The sequence below is a fragment of the Ranitomeya variabilis genome, chromosome 5, assembly GCF_051348905.1.
Source record: "Ranitomeya variabilis isolate aRanVar5 chromosome 5, aRanVar5.hap1, whole genome shotgun sequence".
Classification (NCBI taxonomy): Eukaryota; Metazoa; Chordata; class Amphibia; order Anura; family Dendrobatidae; genus Ranitomeya; species Ranitomeya variabilis.
Window position 1 is genome coordinate 417763546 of NC_135236.1, and position 18243 is coordinate 417781788.

At 43.0% G+C, this 18243-nt stretch overlaps 1 protein-coding gene across 2 annotated transcripts in view; it reads left to right on the forward strand.

The window, feature by feature from the left end:
* Positions 1–18243, forward strand: part of IRAK3 (interleukin 1 receptor associated kinase 3) — a 48702-nt gene that overhangs the window by 11177 nt on the left and 19282 nt on the right. For both annotated transcript variants that reach the window (XM_077265216.1, XM_077265217.1), the window contains exons 3-6: positions 59–210; positions 10375–10439; positions 12912–13026; positions 13487–13605. In XM_077265216.1, the coding sequence (XP_077121331.1) occupies positions 59–210; positions 10375–10439; positions 12912–13026; positions 13487–13605 (451 nt within the window). The remainder of the gene's footprint in view (positions 1–58; positions 211–10374; positions 10440–12911; positions 13027–13486; positions 13606–18243) is intronic.

Sequence of the window (18243 nt, forward strand, 5' to 3'; positions counted from 1 at the left end):
CAGTAATATAATTAACTCATGATGGGAAACAATATATTATGCCTTTATTTTTCCATAGAGATAAATGCCGTATCATGTATGAGTGTTAAAGAGATTACAGAAGCAACTCATAACTTCCATAAGGATTTCATGATTGGAGAAGGTCATTTTTTTGACATTTTCAAGGCACAAATTAGGAAAGAATTATGTATTGTAAAGCTGCTTAAACAGGTAAAATCCAACATTTATCAAGCTGAACTGTGTGGCTTGGAAACTCATTTTCAGCAGTGAACTATATAGTATGCATGTAATCTGTGAGGCTTACAATGACGTTAGTTCTGTTGGTTTACAGCTTGATTATACTACATATCCTTTATAGTAAATAGTCACATTTTGTGTGTGCTCTAGGAGAAAGCAATACCGCAGCGCGTGTTCATTGATTAACGTACTCTGCAATTAGCTGGGGATGAACTCTCATGCAATATTTGCAGATTTTGTATTAGGTTTATTTTAAATTGGTATAGGGTTTTTTTCATAAAAAAAATTAAGGTATACCAAAAGCGCCAAAACAAAAACACACGTTAAAAAATGCAATAAAAAAGGCAGATAACTTAATTCACACAATAGGTGCAGAAATGTTTCAGGAACTCGCCAACATCCAAAACTCACCAAATACTTATTGAATGAATGTATCCTTAAAGGGTTTTCCAGTGACAGAATGTTATCATCTATTCAAAAGATAGGTGATATCTTGTTGATTGTTGAGGATACCACTAATCCCGACAATGGGACTCTGCAATGCTTCTTTAAGGCCCCGTCTCACACAGCGACGCTGCAGCGATACAGACAACGATGCTGATCGCTGCAGCGTCGCTGTGTGGTCGCTGGGGAGCTGTCACACAGACAGCTCTCTCCAGCGACCAACGATCAGGGGAACGACTTCGGCATCGTTGAAACTGTCTTCAACGATGCCGAAGTCCCCCTGCAGCACCCGGGTAACCAGGGTAAACATCGGGTTACTAAGCGCAGGGCCGCGCTTAGTAACCCGATGTTTACCCTGGTTACCAGCGTAAATGTAAAACTGCTGTGCTCTCACTTTACGGCGGCTCAGTCAGAGCAGGAAGCAGACGCCAAGGGACCTGACGGGCAACAGATGGTGAGTATGTACTGTTTGTTTTTTTTTACATTTACGCTGGTAACCAGGGTAAACATCGGGTTACTAAGCGCGGCCCTGCGCTTAGTAACCCGATGTTTACCCTGGTTACCAGTGAAGACATCGCTGGATCGGTGTCACACACACCGATTCAGCGATGTCAGCGGGGCCTCAACGACCAAAAAAAGGTCCAGGCCATTCCGACACGACCAGCGATCTCGCAGCAGGGGCCTGATCGCTGGTACGTGTCACACATAGCGAGATCGCTATGGAGGTCGCTGTTGCGTCTCGCTAGCGATCTCGCTATGTGAGATGGGGCCTTTAGACTGAAGGGATGGTCACACAATTGTTCCATTTTTTTGTCTATAGATAGGAGTAAAAATAGATTACTATTTGGCTATCTCTGGCACTTCCATAGACATTTAGTGAATCGGTCCTGTGCTAGGGCAGCTATCATTCCATTCAACACTTCACTACAGAGCCCCCATTTTGGGACTGTGGGGGTTTCAGCAAAGGGACCACTAGATATCACCAAGTTATTACCTGCTAATTGCAGTAAGGCGACCAGAGATCAGTAAGTTAATACCTACCCCCTTTAACTATCTATTACTAAAGTAATAGTTAGCTATTTTCTGATACTAGCAAATTATCACATAAGTTAATATTAATAATCTAATAATTATCTATTATACTTTCTCACTTTAGGTATACTGATGAATTTTTTCATTCTATACATCCACATAGTGCTATGAAACAAATATGTACCATATAGTATTTAAAAGGGATCATGTCTGCTGAATCATGGTGCCTGAACCACAGACAACATGAATCAGAGACCCTGTCCGTTATTTCAGCCATGTATGTAGCACTCTGAAATGGCAGCCCAAGGACAATACAACTAAAGGTACCTTCACACGAAGCGACTTTATAACGATATCGCTAGCGATCTGTGACGTTGCAGCGTCCTGGCTAGCGATATCGTTTAGTTTGACACGCAGCAGCGATCAGGATCCTGCTGTGATGTCGCTGGTCGCTGAATAAAGTTCAGAACTTTATTTGGTCGTCCGATCGCCGTGTATCGTTGTGTTTGACAGCAAAAGCAACGATACCAGCGATATTTTACACTGGTAACTAGGGTAAACATCGGGTTACTAAGCGCAGGGCCGCGCTTAGTAACCCGATGTTTACCCTGGTTACCAGTGTAAAATGTAAAAAAAACAAAACAGTACATACTTACATTCGCATCCCCCGCCGTCTGCTTCCCACACTGACTGGGCGCCGCAAAGTGAAAGTGAAAGCACAGCACAGCGGTGACGTCACCGCTATGCCCTGTGTTGTGAACTATATTTGTTGGCTCCCTCTTGTGGTCACTAGTGGTATGGCACTTGGATTATCCTTCCCCAGGTTGGTACCCACCTGGTTCGTTAGGCCTTGGGTGTTCCTATTTAGACTTCCTGGAAACTCAGTCTAGTGCCTGGAATCGATGTTATCAGTCTATGTCTGTTTTCCTCCTGACTCCTGGTCCCTGAGTTTTGCAAGATAAGCTAAGTTCTGCTTTCTTATTTTGGTCCTTTTGCATTTGCTCTTATTTTGTTCCAGCTTGTTCAAAATGTGATTTCTGTTTTTGCTGGAAGCTCTAGGGGGCTGATATTCTCCCCCCACACCGTTAGTCGGTGCGGGGGTTCTTGGATCTTCAGCGTGGATATTTTTATAGGGTTTTTTGCTGACCGCATAAGTCCTCTTCCTATTTTCTGCTATTAATTAGTGGGCCTCTCTTTGCTAAATCTAGTTCATTCTTACGTTTGTCTTTTCTTCTTACCTCACCGTTATTATTTGTTGGGGGCTTGCATAATAACTTTGGGGTCTTTTCTCTGGAGGCAAGTGAGGTCTTATTTTCTCTGAAAGGGTTAGTTAGTTCTCCGGCTGGTGCGAGATGTCTAGAATCAACGTAGGTACGTTCCCCGGCTACTTCTAGTTGTTGTGCCAGGATCAGATATGCGGTCAGCCAAGTTACCACTTCCCTATGAGCTGGTTTTTGTGTTTGCGGACTTAGCTGGAACTCCTGAGATCCTCTACCACTAGGATCATAACAGTATTCCAGGCCAAAAAGAGAATATTTAATGCATTGCTGAAGCGGGATTAAAAGAAAAAAAAGTTCTGAGGTTTTTTTTTCTCCTTCCCCTTTTTCTCTGAGTGGCTTGAAGCCCTGCTGCAGACATGAATTTCAGACTCTGATTACTAGTGTGGATCAGCTTGCTGCACGAGTGCAGGGCATTCAGGATTTTGTTACTTGTAGTCCTATGTCAGAGCCTAAGATACCTATTCCTGAGCTGTTCTCTGGAGATCGATTTAAATTTAGGAATTTTAGGAATAATTGTAAATTGTTTCTATCTTTGAGACCTCGTTCGTCTGGAGACTCAGCTCAGCAAGTTAAAATTGTTATCTCCTTCTTGCGTGGCGACCCTCAGGATTGGGCCTTCTCATTGGCGCCAGGAGATCCTGCATTGGCAAATATTGATGTGTTTTTTCTGGCGCTCGGATTGCTTTATGAGGAGCCTAATCTTGAAATTCAGGCAGAAAAAGCGTTGCTGGCTATCTCTCAGGGCCAGGATGAAGCTGAAGTGTATTGCCAAAAATTTCGGAAATGATCCGTGCTTACTCAATGGAATGAGTGTGCTCTGGCCGCAAATTTCAGAGATGGCCTTTCTGAGGCCATTAAGAATGTGATGGTGGGGTTTCCCATCCCTACAAGTCTGAATGATTCTATGACTCTTGCCATTCAGATTGATCGGCGTTTGCGGGAGCGCAAATCTGCTAATTCTCTGGCAGTATTGTCTGAACGGACACCTGACTCAATGCAATGTGATAGAATTCAGACTAAAACTGAACGACAAAATCATAGACGTCAGAATGGGTTGTGTTTTTACTGCGGTGACTCTACACATGTTATCTCAGCATGCTCTAAACGCCTAACAAAGGTTGTTAGTCCTGTCGCCATTGGTAATTTGCAGCCTAAGTTTATTTTGTCTGTGACTTTAATTTGCTCATTGTCTTCCTACCCTGTTATGGCATTTGTGGATTCTGGTGCTGCCCTGAGTCTTATGGACTTGTCGTTTGCCAAGCGCTGTGGTTTTGTCCTGGAGCCTTTGGAAAATCCTATTCCTCTTAGAGGAATTGATGCTACGCCATTGGCGGAGAATAAACCGCAGTATTGGACACAAGTGACCATGTGCATGACTCCTGAACATCGGGAGGTGATTCGTTTTCTTGTTCTGCATAAAATGCATGATTTGGTCGTTTTGGGTCTGCCATGGTTACAGACCCATAATCCAGTTTTGGATTGGAAGGCTATGTCTGTGTCAAGTTGGGGTTGTCAGGGAATTCATTGCGATTCCCCGCCGGTCTCTATTGCCTCTTCTACTCGTTCTGAAGTTCCGGAGTATTTATTGGACTATCAGGATGTATTCAGTGAGTCCAGGTCCAGTGCCCTTCCTCTTCATAGGGACTGTGACTGCGCTATAGATTTGATTCCTGGTAGTAAATTTCCTAAGAGACGATTATTTAATCTATCTGTACCTGAGCATGCCGCAATGCGTTCTTATATAAAGGAGTCATTGGAGAAGGGACATATTCATCCATCTTCTTCCCCTCTTGGTGCGGGATTCTTTTTTGTGGCCAAGAAAGACGGGTCTTTGAGACCTTGTATTGACTATCGGCTTCTGAATAATATCACTGTCAAATTTCAGTATCCTTTGCCACTATTGTCGGACTTGTTTGCTCGGATTAAGGGTGCCAGTTGGTTCACCAAGATAGATCTTCATGGTGCATACAACCTTGTGCGCATTTAGCAGGGAGATGAATGGAAAACTGCGTTCAATACGCCCGAAGGTCATTTTGAGTACTTGGTGATGCCTTTTGGGCTCTCTAATGCTCCTTCAGTGTTTCAGTCCTTTATGCATGACATCTTCCGGAAGTATCTAGATAAATTTATGATTGTTTATCTGGATGATATTCTCTTTTTTTTCTGATGATTGGGATTCTCATGTAAAGCAGGTCAGGATGGTGTTTCAGGTTTTGCGTGATAATGCTTTGTTTGTGAAGGGCTCAAAGTGTCTCTTTGGAGTGCAGAAGGTTTCCTTTTTGGGTTTTATTTTCTCCCCTTCTACTGTGGAGATGGACCCAGTCAAGGTCCGAGCTATTCATGATTGGACTCAACCCACGTCTGTTAAGAGTCTTCAGAAGTTCTTGGGTTTTGCTAATTTCTACCGTCGTTTTATTGCTAATTTTTCTAGCGTTGTTAAACCTTTGACGGATATGACCAAGAAAGGTTCTGATGTTGCTAATTGGGCTCCTGCAGCCGTGGAGGCTTTTCGGGAGCTGAAGCGCCGGTTTACTTCGGCGCCTGTTTTGTGCCAGCCTGATGTCTCACTTCCCTTTCAGGTTGAGGTGGATGCTTCTGAGATCGGTGCCGGAGCTGTTTTGTCGCAGAAAGGCCCTGGCTGCTCTGTGATGAGACCATGTGCTTTTTTCTCTAGGAAATTTTCGCCTGCTGAGCGGAACTATGATGTTGGTAATCGGGAGTTATTGGCCATGAAGTGGGCATTTGAGGAGTGGCGTCATTGGCTCGAGGGAGCTAAGCATCGTGTGGTGGTCTTGACTGATCACAAAAATCTGATGTATCTCGAGTCTGCTAAGCGCCTGAATCCTAGACAGGCTCGTTGGACGTTGTTTTTCTCCCGTTTTGACTTTGTGGTCTCGTACCTGCCTGGTTCAAAGAATGTGAAGGCTGATGCTCTTTCTAGGAGCTTTGTGCCTGACTCTCCCGGCATCTCAGAGCCAGTTGGTATTCTTAAAGAGGGAGTAATCTTGTCGGCCATTTCTCCTGATTTGCGACGTGTGTTGCAGAGATTTCAGGCTGGTAGACCTGACCCTTGCCCACCTGATAGATTGTTTGTTCCTGATAAATGGACCAGCAGAGTTATCTCTGAGGTTCATTCCTCGGTGCTGGCAGGGCATCCTGGGATTTTTGGTACCAGAGATTTGGTGGCTAGGTCCTTTTGGTGGCCTTCCCTGTCGCGGGATGTGCGTTCTTTTGTGCAGTCCTGTGGGATTTGTGCTCGGGCTAAGCCTTGCTGTTCTCGTGCCAGCGGGTTGCTTTTGCCCTTGCCCGTCCCGAAGAGGCCTTGGACGCACATTTCCATGGATTTCATTTCAGATCTTCCGGTGTCTCAAGGAATGTCTGTCATCTGGGTGGTGTGTGATCGTTTTTCCAAGATGGTCCATTTGGTGCCCTTGCCTAAGTTGCCTTCCTCTTCCGATCTGGTTCCTTTGTTCTTTCAGAATGTGGTTCGTTTGCACGGCATTCCTGAGAATATCGTGTCTGACAGAGGATCCCAGTTTGTGTCCAGATTCTGGCGATCTTTTTGTGCTAAGATGGGCATTGATTTGTCATTTTCATCTGCCTTTCATCTTAAGACTAATGGCCAAACGGAGCGAACTAATCAGACGCTGGAGGCTTATTTGAGATGTTTTGTTTCTGCGGATCAGGATGATTGGGTGACCTTCTTGCCATTGGCTGAGTTTGCCCTCAATAATCGGGCTAGTTCCGCTACTTTGGTTTCGCCATTTTTCTGCAACTCTGGTTTTCATCCGCGTTTTTCCTCGGGTCATGTTGAACCTTCTGACTGTCCTGGGGTGGATTCCGTGGTGGATAGGTTGCAGCGGATTTGGAATCATGTGGTGGACAACTTAAAGTTGTCACAGGAGAAGGCTCAGCTTTTTGCCAAGCGCCGCCGCGGTGTGGGTGCCCGACTTCGTGTTGGGGATTTGGTTTGGTTGTCTTCTCGGTTTGTCCCTCTGAAGGTTTCCTCTCCTAAGTTTAAGCCTCGCTTTATTGGTCCTTATAAAATTTTGGAAGTCCTTAATCCGGTGTCTTTTCGTTTGGATCTTCCTGTGTCGTTTGCCATTCACAATGTGTTCCATAGGTCTTTGTTGCGGCGGTACGTTGTGCCTATGGTTCCTGCTGTTGAGCCTCCTGCTCCGGTGTTGGTTGAGGGCGAGTTGAAGTACGTGGTGGAGAAGATCTTAGATTCTCGTCTCTCTAGACGGAGGCTTCAGTATCTGGTCAAATGGAAGGGCTATGGTCAGGAGGATAATTCCTGGGTGGCCACCTCTGATGTTCATGCGGCCGATTTGGTTCGTGCCTTTCACGCTGCTCATCCTGATCGCCCTGGTGGTCCTGGTGAGGGTTCGGTGACCCCTCCTTAAAGGGGGGGTACTGTTGTGAACTATATTTGTTGGCTCCCTCTTGTGGTCACTAGCGGTATGGCACTTGGATTATCCTTCCCCAGGTTGGTACCCACCTGGTTCGTTAGGCCTTGGGTGTTCCTATTTAGACTTCCTGGAAACTCAGTCTAGTGCCTGGAATCGATGTTATCAGTCTATGTCTGTTTTCCTCCTGACTCCTGGTCCCTGAGTTTTGCAAGATAAGCTAAGTTCTGCTTTCTTATTTTGGTCCTTTTGCATTTGCTCTTATTTTGTTCCAGCTTGTTCAAAATGTGATTTCTGTTTTTGCTGGAAGCTCTAGGGGGCTGATATTCTCCCCCCACACCGTTAGTCGGTGCGGGGGTTCTTGGATCTTCAGCGTGGATATTTTTATAGGGTTTTTTGCTGACCGCATAAGTCCTCTTCCTATTTTCTGCTATTAATTAGTGGGCCTCTCTTTGCTAAATCTAGTTCATTCTTACGTTTGTCTTTTCTTCTTACCTCACCGTTATTATTTGTTGGGGGCTTGTATAATAACTTTGGGGTCTTTTCTCTGGAGGCAAGTAGGTCTTATTTTCTCTGAAAGGGTTAGTTAGTTCTCCGGCTGGTGCGAGACGTCTAGAATCAACGTAGGTACGTTCCCCGGCTACTTCTAGTTGTTGTGCCAGGATCAGATATGCGGTCAGCCAAGTTACCACTTCCCTATGAGCTGGTTTTTGTGTTTGCAGACTTAGCTGGAACTCCTGAGATCCTCTACCACTAGGATCATAACAGCCCTGCTACTGCCGGCGCTCAGTCAGTCAGTCAGTGCAGGAAGCGGACGCCGGGGGACGCGAATGTAAGTATGTAGTTTGTTTTTTTTACATTTTACGCTGGTAACCAGGGTAAACATCGGGTTACTAAGCGCGTCCCTGCGCTTAGCAACCCGATGTTTACCCTGGTTACCCGGGGACTTCGGCATCGTTGGTCGCTGGAGAGCGGTCTGTGTGACAGCTCTCCAGCGACCAAACAGCGACGCTGCAGTGATCGGCGTCGTTGTCGCTATCGCTGCAGCGTCGTTTCGTGTGAAGGTACCTCAAGACAACTAGTCTTACAGACAAGTCCCCTGTGGCTTCTTCCAGCCCCACTCCAATTTACTTACTGGTCTTCCCCTATAAACACACATAGGGAGAGGGCAAGTTGGTCTTGTGGAGGACAGGGGAATACGCTGGGGACCTATTTATAGGACTAGTCATCCTAATTGCATTGTCCACAACTGTCATTTCAAAGTACCGTATATACTCGAGTATAAGCCGAGATTTTCAGCCCATTTTTTTAGGCTGAAAGTGCCCCTCTCGGCTTATACTCGAGTCATTCCCAGGGGGTCGCGGGGGAGGGGGAGCGGCAGCTGTCATATCATACTCACCTGCTCCCGGCGCAGTCCCTGCTTCTCCGATGCGATGGTCTCCAGGCGCCGGCAGCTCTTCCTGTGTTCAGTGGTCACGTGGTACCGCTCATTAAAGTAATGAATATGGACGCGACTCCACTCCCATAGGGGTGGAGCGCATATTCATTACTTTAATGAGCGGTACCAGTGACCACTGAACACAGAAACAAGCTGACGGCCCGGGACGACGGAGAAGCAGGGACCGCGCCGGGAGGGTGAGTATAACGGGGGAGGGTGAGCCACACATTATACACCTGTCCCCGTTCCACCGCCGGGCTCCGTCTTCCGCATCCTCTGGCTGTGACGTTCAGGTCAGAGGGCATAATGACGTGTTTAGTGTGTGCGCCGCCCTCTGCCTGATCAGTCAGAGAGCCGGAAGAAGGAGCGATGCACGGTGGTGGAAGAGGGACAGGTGAATATCGCAAGTGCCGGAGGCCTGAGCGACGAGAGGTGAGTATGTCATTTTTTTTTTCATCGCAGCAGCAGCAGCAGCATATGGGGCATAATCTATGGAGCATCTTATGGAGCCATCAACCTTTGTGCAGTATTATATGGGGCATAATCTATGGAGCATCCTATGGGGCCATCAACCTTTGTGTAGCATTATATGGGGCATAATATTCTATGGAGCATCTTAAGGGGCGATCATTAACCTTTTGTGTAGCATTATATGGGCATATTTTAATATGGAGCATCTTATGGGGCCCATCATGAACTTTATGTATGGAGCATTATATGGGGCGTATTTTGTATGGAGCATTATATGGGGCTCCTGATTCAATATGGATATTCAAAAACACTTAACGTACTGATGTCTCAATTAATTTTACTTTTATTGGTATTTATTTTTACTTTTGAAATTTACCAGTAGCTGCTGCATTTCCCACCCTAGGCTTATACTCGAGTCATTAAGTTTTCCCAGTTTTTTGTGGCAAAATTAGGGGTCTCGGCTTATACTCGGGTCGGCTTATACTCGAGTATATACGGGTATATTTTTTCTGAAATGTTGCAGCAATAACAGAGCGGGTCTGATTCATGTATTGCTGACAAATCAGAATTTGTGATTTCTAGAATTGGTGGGCTGCAGCTTCAAATAGTGGCCTGGTTCAGATTTCAGTTACTGGAAATGTTAGACACAGCATTATTTTCCTTGATTTGTATGCTGTGAACCTACATTGTAGTGTTATAAATCATCCGTGTTGAGATTGTGAGGGCAGTGCTGGAAGAGCTTGGCCTTCATAGATTCAGGATTTGGAAGAGATCTAAGCTGATGGCCCAATGGATTTAATATTCTGACACTTATCTATACAATAAGACAGAACAAATCTCCTTTGAGACCACCTCACCCTCTCAACAATGGTCTGTTAGTAGAATGTTATAATGCAATGTATCAGCACATAAGTAAAGTTTGGACTTTGTCAAGAACAGCATCATTGTCCAATGACCAATGCTCAATCTCAATCACAATATGATGGTACTTGTCATAATAATAACTATATCATATCTATTATTTAAAAATACATCAGTAATGTTATTTTTTCTGTTCTTGCAGAAGAATAAGAAAGTAGATCAGAAAGCATTGTCCCATTTTATGTCAAAATGGAAAAGTTTGCCTAGGTAAGTATTTCATAGCATAATCCTTAGTATAAGTGTAAAATGTTTAAATTTTTTGATAATTATAATTTTTTTAAACAGAAATTAATATTTATTAATTCTCAAAATACTAGGTTGTGTTAAAAAAAAACTTAAAGGGAACCAACCTGTCATTTGAAAAACGCTATTAACCTGCAGGTTAATCTTCAGTTTAATAACATTCTGGAACCAAGTGGCTGTCGCACTGAAAGCCTGGCTATCGAGAGTTAAATTAACTTTATTGCCCCCAACAGACTCTGGTTTTCAGTCATAGGGCTGTCACCTCTTAGTAGATAGTGAGTGTCGGCTGTAACCACACCCCCACACTGACTGACAGCCAGCTCTGTACTGATACACTGCTGAGTCGGCTGTCAGTCAGTGCCTGGGGGTGGTTTTAGTCGCTTCTCACTATGCACTGAGCAGTGACTGAAGCCGAAAGAAATCGTGATCCACCTGCGGCTGTTAACCCGTTAAATGTTGCTGTCAATCTCTGACAGCTGCATTTAACTCGTGCTTTCTGGAAGTGCTCTGGAAAACCCGCCCATCAGTGACCCGGTCACGTGATCGCAGGTCACCAATGAGTTGGCATGACAACCAGAGGTCCCCATCAGACCATTATGGTTGTCATAGCCGGATTGCTATGAGTGCCGCCCGGTGATCGGCGCTCATAGCAAGTGAGCATTTCTGCTACATTCAGGCGATCTGATCATCGCCTGTATGTAGCAGAGCCGATCAAAGTACTGCAGCTCATAGTCTTTCATGGAGACTATTGAACCATGCCAAAAGTAAAAAAAAAAGGTTTTCAAAATATTTAAAAAATTTAAAAAAGATAAAAACTGTGGAATTGCACTTTATTTGCAATTTCACTGCACTTGGATTTTTTTTACCAGGTTTCCAGTACACAATATGTTAAAACCAAATGGGTTGTTCAAAAGTACAACTCGTCCTGCAAAAAACAAGCCCTCAAATGGCAATTTTGACAGAAAAATAAAAAAGTTATGGCTCTGGGAAGAAGGGGAGCAAAAAACGAACACGCAAAAACAAAACTACCTCTGGCCATGAAGGGTTTAAGGCTATGTTGACACTTTGCAATCTCTTTGTTGTTGTTTTTTTTTGCTGCAAACAAGCACAGCATGGCATGTATTTGCAACCTAAATGTATTCATAGAGAATAATATCATGACACATACTTTACATTCTTTGTTATTCTGAAATTGAGTTTACCGTTAAATTAAATGCAAACGTTTTACAATTGCTTTAACCCCCCCACCACCACCAAAAAATAGAGACAATTGCAAATTGAATCATTGTGGAGATAAGTCTATTCTGTTTCTTGTATTTCATGGTGAATACACACTTCTTGCTGGCTACAAGTATAATGAGGAGGGCTACTTAAAAGGCATAACCGATTTTCCTTGCAGAATTATCCCATTGTGTGCTTCTCTCTCTGCGACTTTGTTCTGCAATCCCAAACTTAAGTCGTCGTCTACACTTGATATAGTAGAAAAATGCAAATGAAATAGCAGACTTCGGTTGGTTGTTTTTTGCAAACTCCATGCTTGAGCGTGAGAAAAAATGTTATTGACCAATCTTTAGCAGTCAGCCTGCCAAAACTCAAAGTAATTTATTTTGTTGGAAAAGTTTTAAATTCAGGTCCCTGCAATTGGGAGATCCAGGCCATATCTGCCGCTTAGTTGTAGAGAAGTAGAATGAGTGTGTTTTCAACTTTTTCCCAGAGTGACATTTTTTAAGGCTTTTTTTCGACAACTGAACATCGATCATAAGTCAATTGCATTAGCTATACCATAAACTTTGGATCAGCGAAACTGCAACAGCTGTATCCTCTCACAATTCCTAGAATAAGGAATTAAGTAGGTCATTCTTCATCATAGTGACTGTCCCCTATTGGTCTTAAGGCAAAAAATATCCAATAAATGTCCTAAAAATAAATGATCTAAACAAAATGAATATAAAGCAATGCATTCTGATGCAATGGTATTATGTGTTGCATACAAATTGACAAGATCTGTCATCAGATGTTATGATCAATATTTTGTATAAGTAACAGAGAAATAGTTCATTCAGCCTAATTCAAAGAGAAATGGTGCCAAATTCATGGCTGAGTAATAGAATCTTGATGGAACTTTTTACCTTCACTAGATCCACCTAATGACCTGAAAATCTACATCAGAGTAACTATTTACCGGTAATCTTTTTTTTTTTTAAAGGTCTTAACTTCTGACATTAAAATCTCCCAGTTTTAGCTGTACTAAATAAATAATTGTTTTAATTAACTACAAAAATATTGATATTCTGTATATTGTAGATCTTTAAGCATTGATTACCATTCAGCCCCACATTGTTATAACTCTGTAATTACAAGTCATATCTAAACCTCGGTGTTACCATTAGAATGTTATTTGTAATTAAGTTTTGTTTATTTGTTTTTTTTAATTAGATTTCAACACGAGAATATTATAAAATTGATCAGTTGTGTAACAATGGGAGGAATAACATGTTTGGTCTACCCAAATATGATCAATGGATCGCTCTTTCGTAAACTACATCATGCTGTGAGTTATATCATTTTTTTTATAGGGTAGTTCCAAAGTACAGGTTTCAATCAATTTGAGAAAAACCATGGCAGAGAGAATAATATGGCAGTTGTCTGAAACACTGTACCTATAAATCAGCCATGAAAATTAGATATTGGTTCTGATTTATTACGCTTCAGTCTTAACGAAGTGTGCTCGTTACCTCGTGTGCCACCATGAGAAATGTATGTCAGTTATCAACTAAGGAATTATGATGAATTTGAGAGGCTCGCTTAGTCATAACCCCTCTTGGCCAAGGTCTCCCCACTTTATAAAGCGTGAGCCAAATACAATGATTGTAGTGTGTAAACAGATATCTGAAATACAGCACCATTATAGAAAGTAGAAAGGTTGTCTTTTAGGACAATTATATCAGATAGGTCAGAACATCTGTTCATGTAAATGGATAATTCAGACCAATTTTCTTTTTTTTTTTAAGAAAATAACTTCTCCACTATCTTGGCATATACGTTACAATATTCTGGTTGGTGTAGCAAATGCCATTTACTATCTGCATACAATGAACCCTTGTCCAGTCATATGTGGGAATATAACAAGGTAAGCCATAATGATGATTTTATGAAATTTCACATGCCTTTATCACATTCCATCACATCCATCTGCATATGAACGTTGTGAGCTGCCTTCAAGAACAATTCAATTTCCTTGAATGGGTTGTCCACTACTAGGACAACCCTTTCTCAAGCTTGTTTGACCCTGATAGAATAAAAAACTTATACTGACCTCCCGTGCCAGTGCTGTTTCAGCAGTGTCTGTACTCACGGTCCCGGGGCTCTTATGCAGTTGTTGTGACACTCCGAAGCCCAATCAGCGCTGTCATGACTGTCCCCACCTTTTGTCTAATTGAACATGAAGAGGAAGTCAGCTGCAGTTGATCCCTTACTTACTCTTCATGTTCAATTCGACAGAAGGTGGAGCCAGTCATGACAGCGCTGATTGGGCGTCGGGCCCATGTGTCACAACAACCTCACGGGAGCCCCGGGGAGAGCAAGTGCCGACACTGCGAGAATGGCTCCGACACGGGAGGTGAGTATAAGCTTTGTTATTTTATTGGAGCCAAGCATAATGTATAACAAGGAGTTGTCCAAGTAGTGAACAACTTTAACTGATGCATACATACATGCAACATATACAATACTGAATAAAAGTTTTTAGCAATTGTGGAAAAAATGCATTCAATAATGGAAGTGTTAAAAATAAACTATTATCAATTTATAAAATGCTAAGTGAATGAACTAAAGAGATAGCTATTTCAAATCAATATTTAGTGTGACCATCCTTTGTCTTCAAAACAACATTCCAGCAACCTTTCTTCTTGATACACTTTCACACAGTCTTTGAAGGAACTCGGCAGGGATGTGCTTCCAAGCATCTTAGAGAACTAAACACAGATCTTCTGTGGTCGAAGGCTGTGCACAGTTTTCTCCATGTGATCCCAGACAAACTTGATGTTGAGATCTGGGCTCTGTGCGGGCCATGCCATCACTTCCAGGACTCCTTATCTTTATGTTGAAGAAAGTTCTTAATGACACTGGCTGTATATTTAGGGTCGCTCTCCTGCTGCAGAATAAATTTGTAGAAAATCAGATGCCTCCCTGATGGTATTGCAAAATAGATAAATATCTGCCGATATTTCTCAGCATTGAGGACATCAAGAAATGGCCAATACTGAGGAACGTAAACCCAGCAAATGAAAGCCACATCATGTGTCACGTAGTGACTAGGAACGGTGGGCACCTACCTGATCCCTTGTATTTGGGTGCGCCCTAATCTGTCCCTATCCCCAGATTACCCAGGAAGGTGGAGACGCAGGGTCACGTACCTTGCTATGCTCCTATCTTAGACCTTATATGTTCCCTCCCCCACCCCCAGGGAGGTATGAGACTGAAGTGTATAGGATTACTCTAGAAATTGAAGCGAAGAACGGCACTCCTGTTGGTGAAAAAGGTGCAGGCATAGGGTCCGAATCCTTAGGATACAAAAAATATAGAATGCGGCACTCTAAAAGCTGAATTTTTATTGAAATCAAGAAATAGTGTATAAAAATATATGACGTTTCTGTCTAGTAGACCTTTATCAGATACACACTAGAAGCATATCATTTTATAAATGCTTGGAAATTAGACCTCGGCTGTGTACATTTCAAATAGCAGCCCCTTTGCTTGTGAACCCAAGATATGCCTGGTGCAATTTTACATCCATTGCGATGGACATCACAACTGCACTAGGCATATCCTGGGTTCACAAGCACAGGGGCTGCGATTTGAAATTTAAACAGCTGGAATCTAATTTCCAGGCATTTTTTAAATTATATGCTTCTAATGTATATCTGATGAAGGTCGACTAGACTGAAACGTTACATTTTTATACACTATTTCTTGATTTCAATAAAAATTCAGCTTTTATTGTTCAAAATATTTTTATTCAACAAGAAGGTGAAGTGTACAAACATTATAACGGTAACCATTGATATTAGTATCAACATTCTACTCCCCTCCCCCTCATCCGTAGCTCCACTACCACTATGGTGATACCACAGCAGTTTATACATCAATTTGTATACAATGTGAGAAGGGGCAGAGCAGGTCACACTTACAAGAAAGAGCAAACAAAAAGTAACAAAATATGTTAAGAGAAGAGAAAAAGAGAAAGAAAGAAAAGAAAGAACGGAGATCAGTACAGGTATAATGATAGGACTCCAACAACCTATTACCTAGCAAGTTTCCATTATAAGAAACGAGGTAGTACACCCTTGTGACACCCACAGCTGTAGATGTTGAGCTTCTTTAAATTGTATCCACGGATACCACATCGCATACCAGCTGACACCCGACCTGTCATCAAAAGCCCTCATCTCCTCCATCCTGCACAGTACATCCAACGCCTCCACCCAATCGATCCTCCTCGGGGCTACGGGGGACCTCCACAATCTGGGTATGACTTGGCGCATTGCATTCATGAAGTACGGCAACATATTCCTCTTATTTTTGGACACAGAGCCCGGGAAAATTGATAATAAAGCTATCTCCGGTGTCGCCTCTACTTGCTTGTTGGTAATGTGATTATATAGGGCAAATATGTCATTCCAGAGGGGCTTGACACCACTGCAATTCCACCATATGTGTAGCATGGATCCCACCGCCCCATTGCATCTCCAGCAGGTGTCCGATATTGTCGGGTCGATTCTATGTAACCTAACAGGCGTTCTATACCACTGTGTTATAATTTTATAATTCAGCTCCTGGATTCTACAAGACACCGACATCCTATGTGCGAATGTGAAGGCCTTTACCCACAATTCAGGTGCAATCTCCTTGTGCAATTCTTTTTGCCATTGTACTGTACATCTGAGAGGCCCATCTCCCATCCCCCGGACACTATCAAACCGTATATCAAGGAAACAGAATGTGTCGGACCCTGTGACATAAAACAAAATTGCTCAAAAGGAGTGGACATGTGGTACGAGCCCCCCAACCCCAGAGACCCAATGTAACTCCGAAGTTGCAGATACTGCAGCCAATGCCCCGGCATTTGCCTCCCCTCTCCCAGAATCTCTCCCAATGATAGAATATCTGTCTGACTGGTCACGTCTCTAATGCGTGGGATAGCCCCTTGAGTACTAGAACATACTATAGATGTTGAATGCTGTAATTCAGGGGGGAATCCAGGGTTACCAACCAAGGGAGTTAATGGTCCCGGAATGGTTGCCAGGCGGAAACGCTTCGCAAAACTCCTCCAAGACCTCACAATAGTGTACAGTGTCGGAGATATATCCATTTTCCCTAGATCAACACAGTATGGGAGCCAAAAAAAACCCAAACATAGGCTAGGGGATGATTCATATTCAGTGTCCACCCAGAGTTTAGCTGTCTTATTATGGAATAAATCCAGGATACAGTTTCCAATAGTCGCCGCATGATAGGCTCGTAAGTCGGGCAAGCCTGCACCTCCATTTTCCTTACGTCGAACTAACTGGGCGTGACTAATATGTGAACGTCCGCTATGCCATACAAATTTTCTCATTATTTTATGTAGACCCAAAAAAAAGGACCCCTCCACATCCCACGGAATAGTCTGGAAAATATATAATATTTTAGGTAAGATATCCATTTTAAGGGCATTAATTCTCCCAAACCATGACAGTGGTAGACGATACCAGGCCCTCGTCTCTTTCTCTATCAAACCCCGAAGTGGAAGGAAATTAAGATCAAATAATTTCTGAGGATCAGCTGGGATGTGGACACCTAGATATTTAATGGAGTGTTTATTTCAGCGAAAAGGGAAACTGGACCTAAGCTGTTCCACCTCGCTTTACTGAATATTTATATTAAGCAATTCTGATTTCTGCAAGTTAACCTTAAAATTACTCAACCTCCCAAATATTTCAAACTCTTTTAGAATAGATGGTAGACTAACTCTAGGGGAGGTCACATAAAGTAAGAGGTCATCTGCAAATAGAACCAGCTTATGTTCCGTGCGACCCACCTGAATCCCCTTAATCGACTGATTTTGCCTGAGAGCATTAGCCAATGTCTCCATTACCAGGATGTAGAGATATGGGGAGAGTGGACAGCCCTGTCGCGTCCCGTTTTTAATTGAGAACGACGCCGACAGCTGCCCATTGATTCGCACTCTAGCTGATGGATCATAATATAGAGCCATAATCCAGTTCCTCATCCTCTGTCGTATACCTATTGCCTCTAGTGTAGCCTCCAAAAATCCCCAGTGAACCCTATCAAAGGCCTTCTCGGCATCGACTGATAACAAACAAAGGAATCTCCCTAGCTCTGGCCCTTGAAATCAAGGATACTGTCTTGATAGTATTATCCCTAGCTTCCCTGCCCGGGACAAAACCCACCTGTTCTCTATGTATCAAATTTGGGATAAATGGATTAAGTCTAAGAGCTATCATTTTAGAGTACAGTTTAATGTCTACATTAATTAAAGAAATCGGCCGAAAATTGGAACATAGTGTATGGTCCTTACCTTCTTTGGGTATTACAGTAATGAGAGCCTGTGTAGAGTGGAACGGGAAGTGACATGTCTGTGAGATACTGTTGAATGCCTTCCCCATGAGAGGAACACATATATCCTGGCACGTTTTATAGAACCTAGGTGTAAACCCATCCGGTCCCGAACATTTACCTATTTTTAGGTTCTGATTTAGGTTTAATT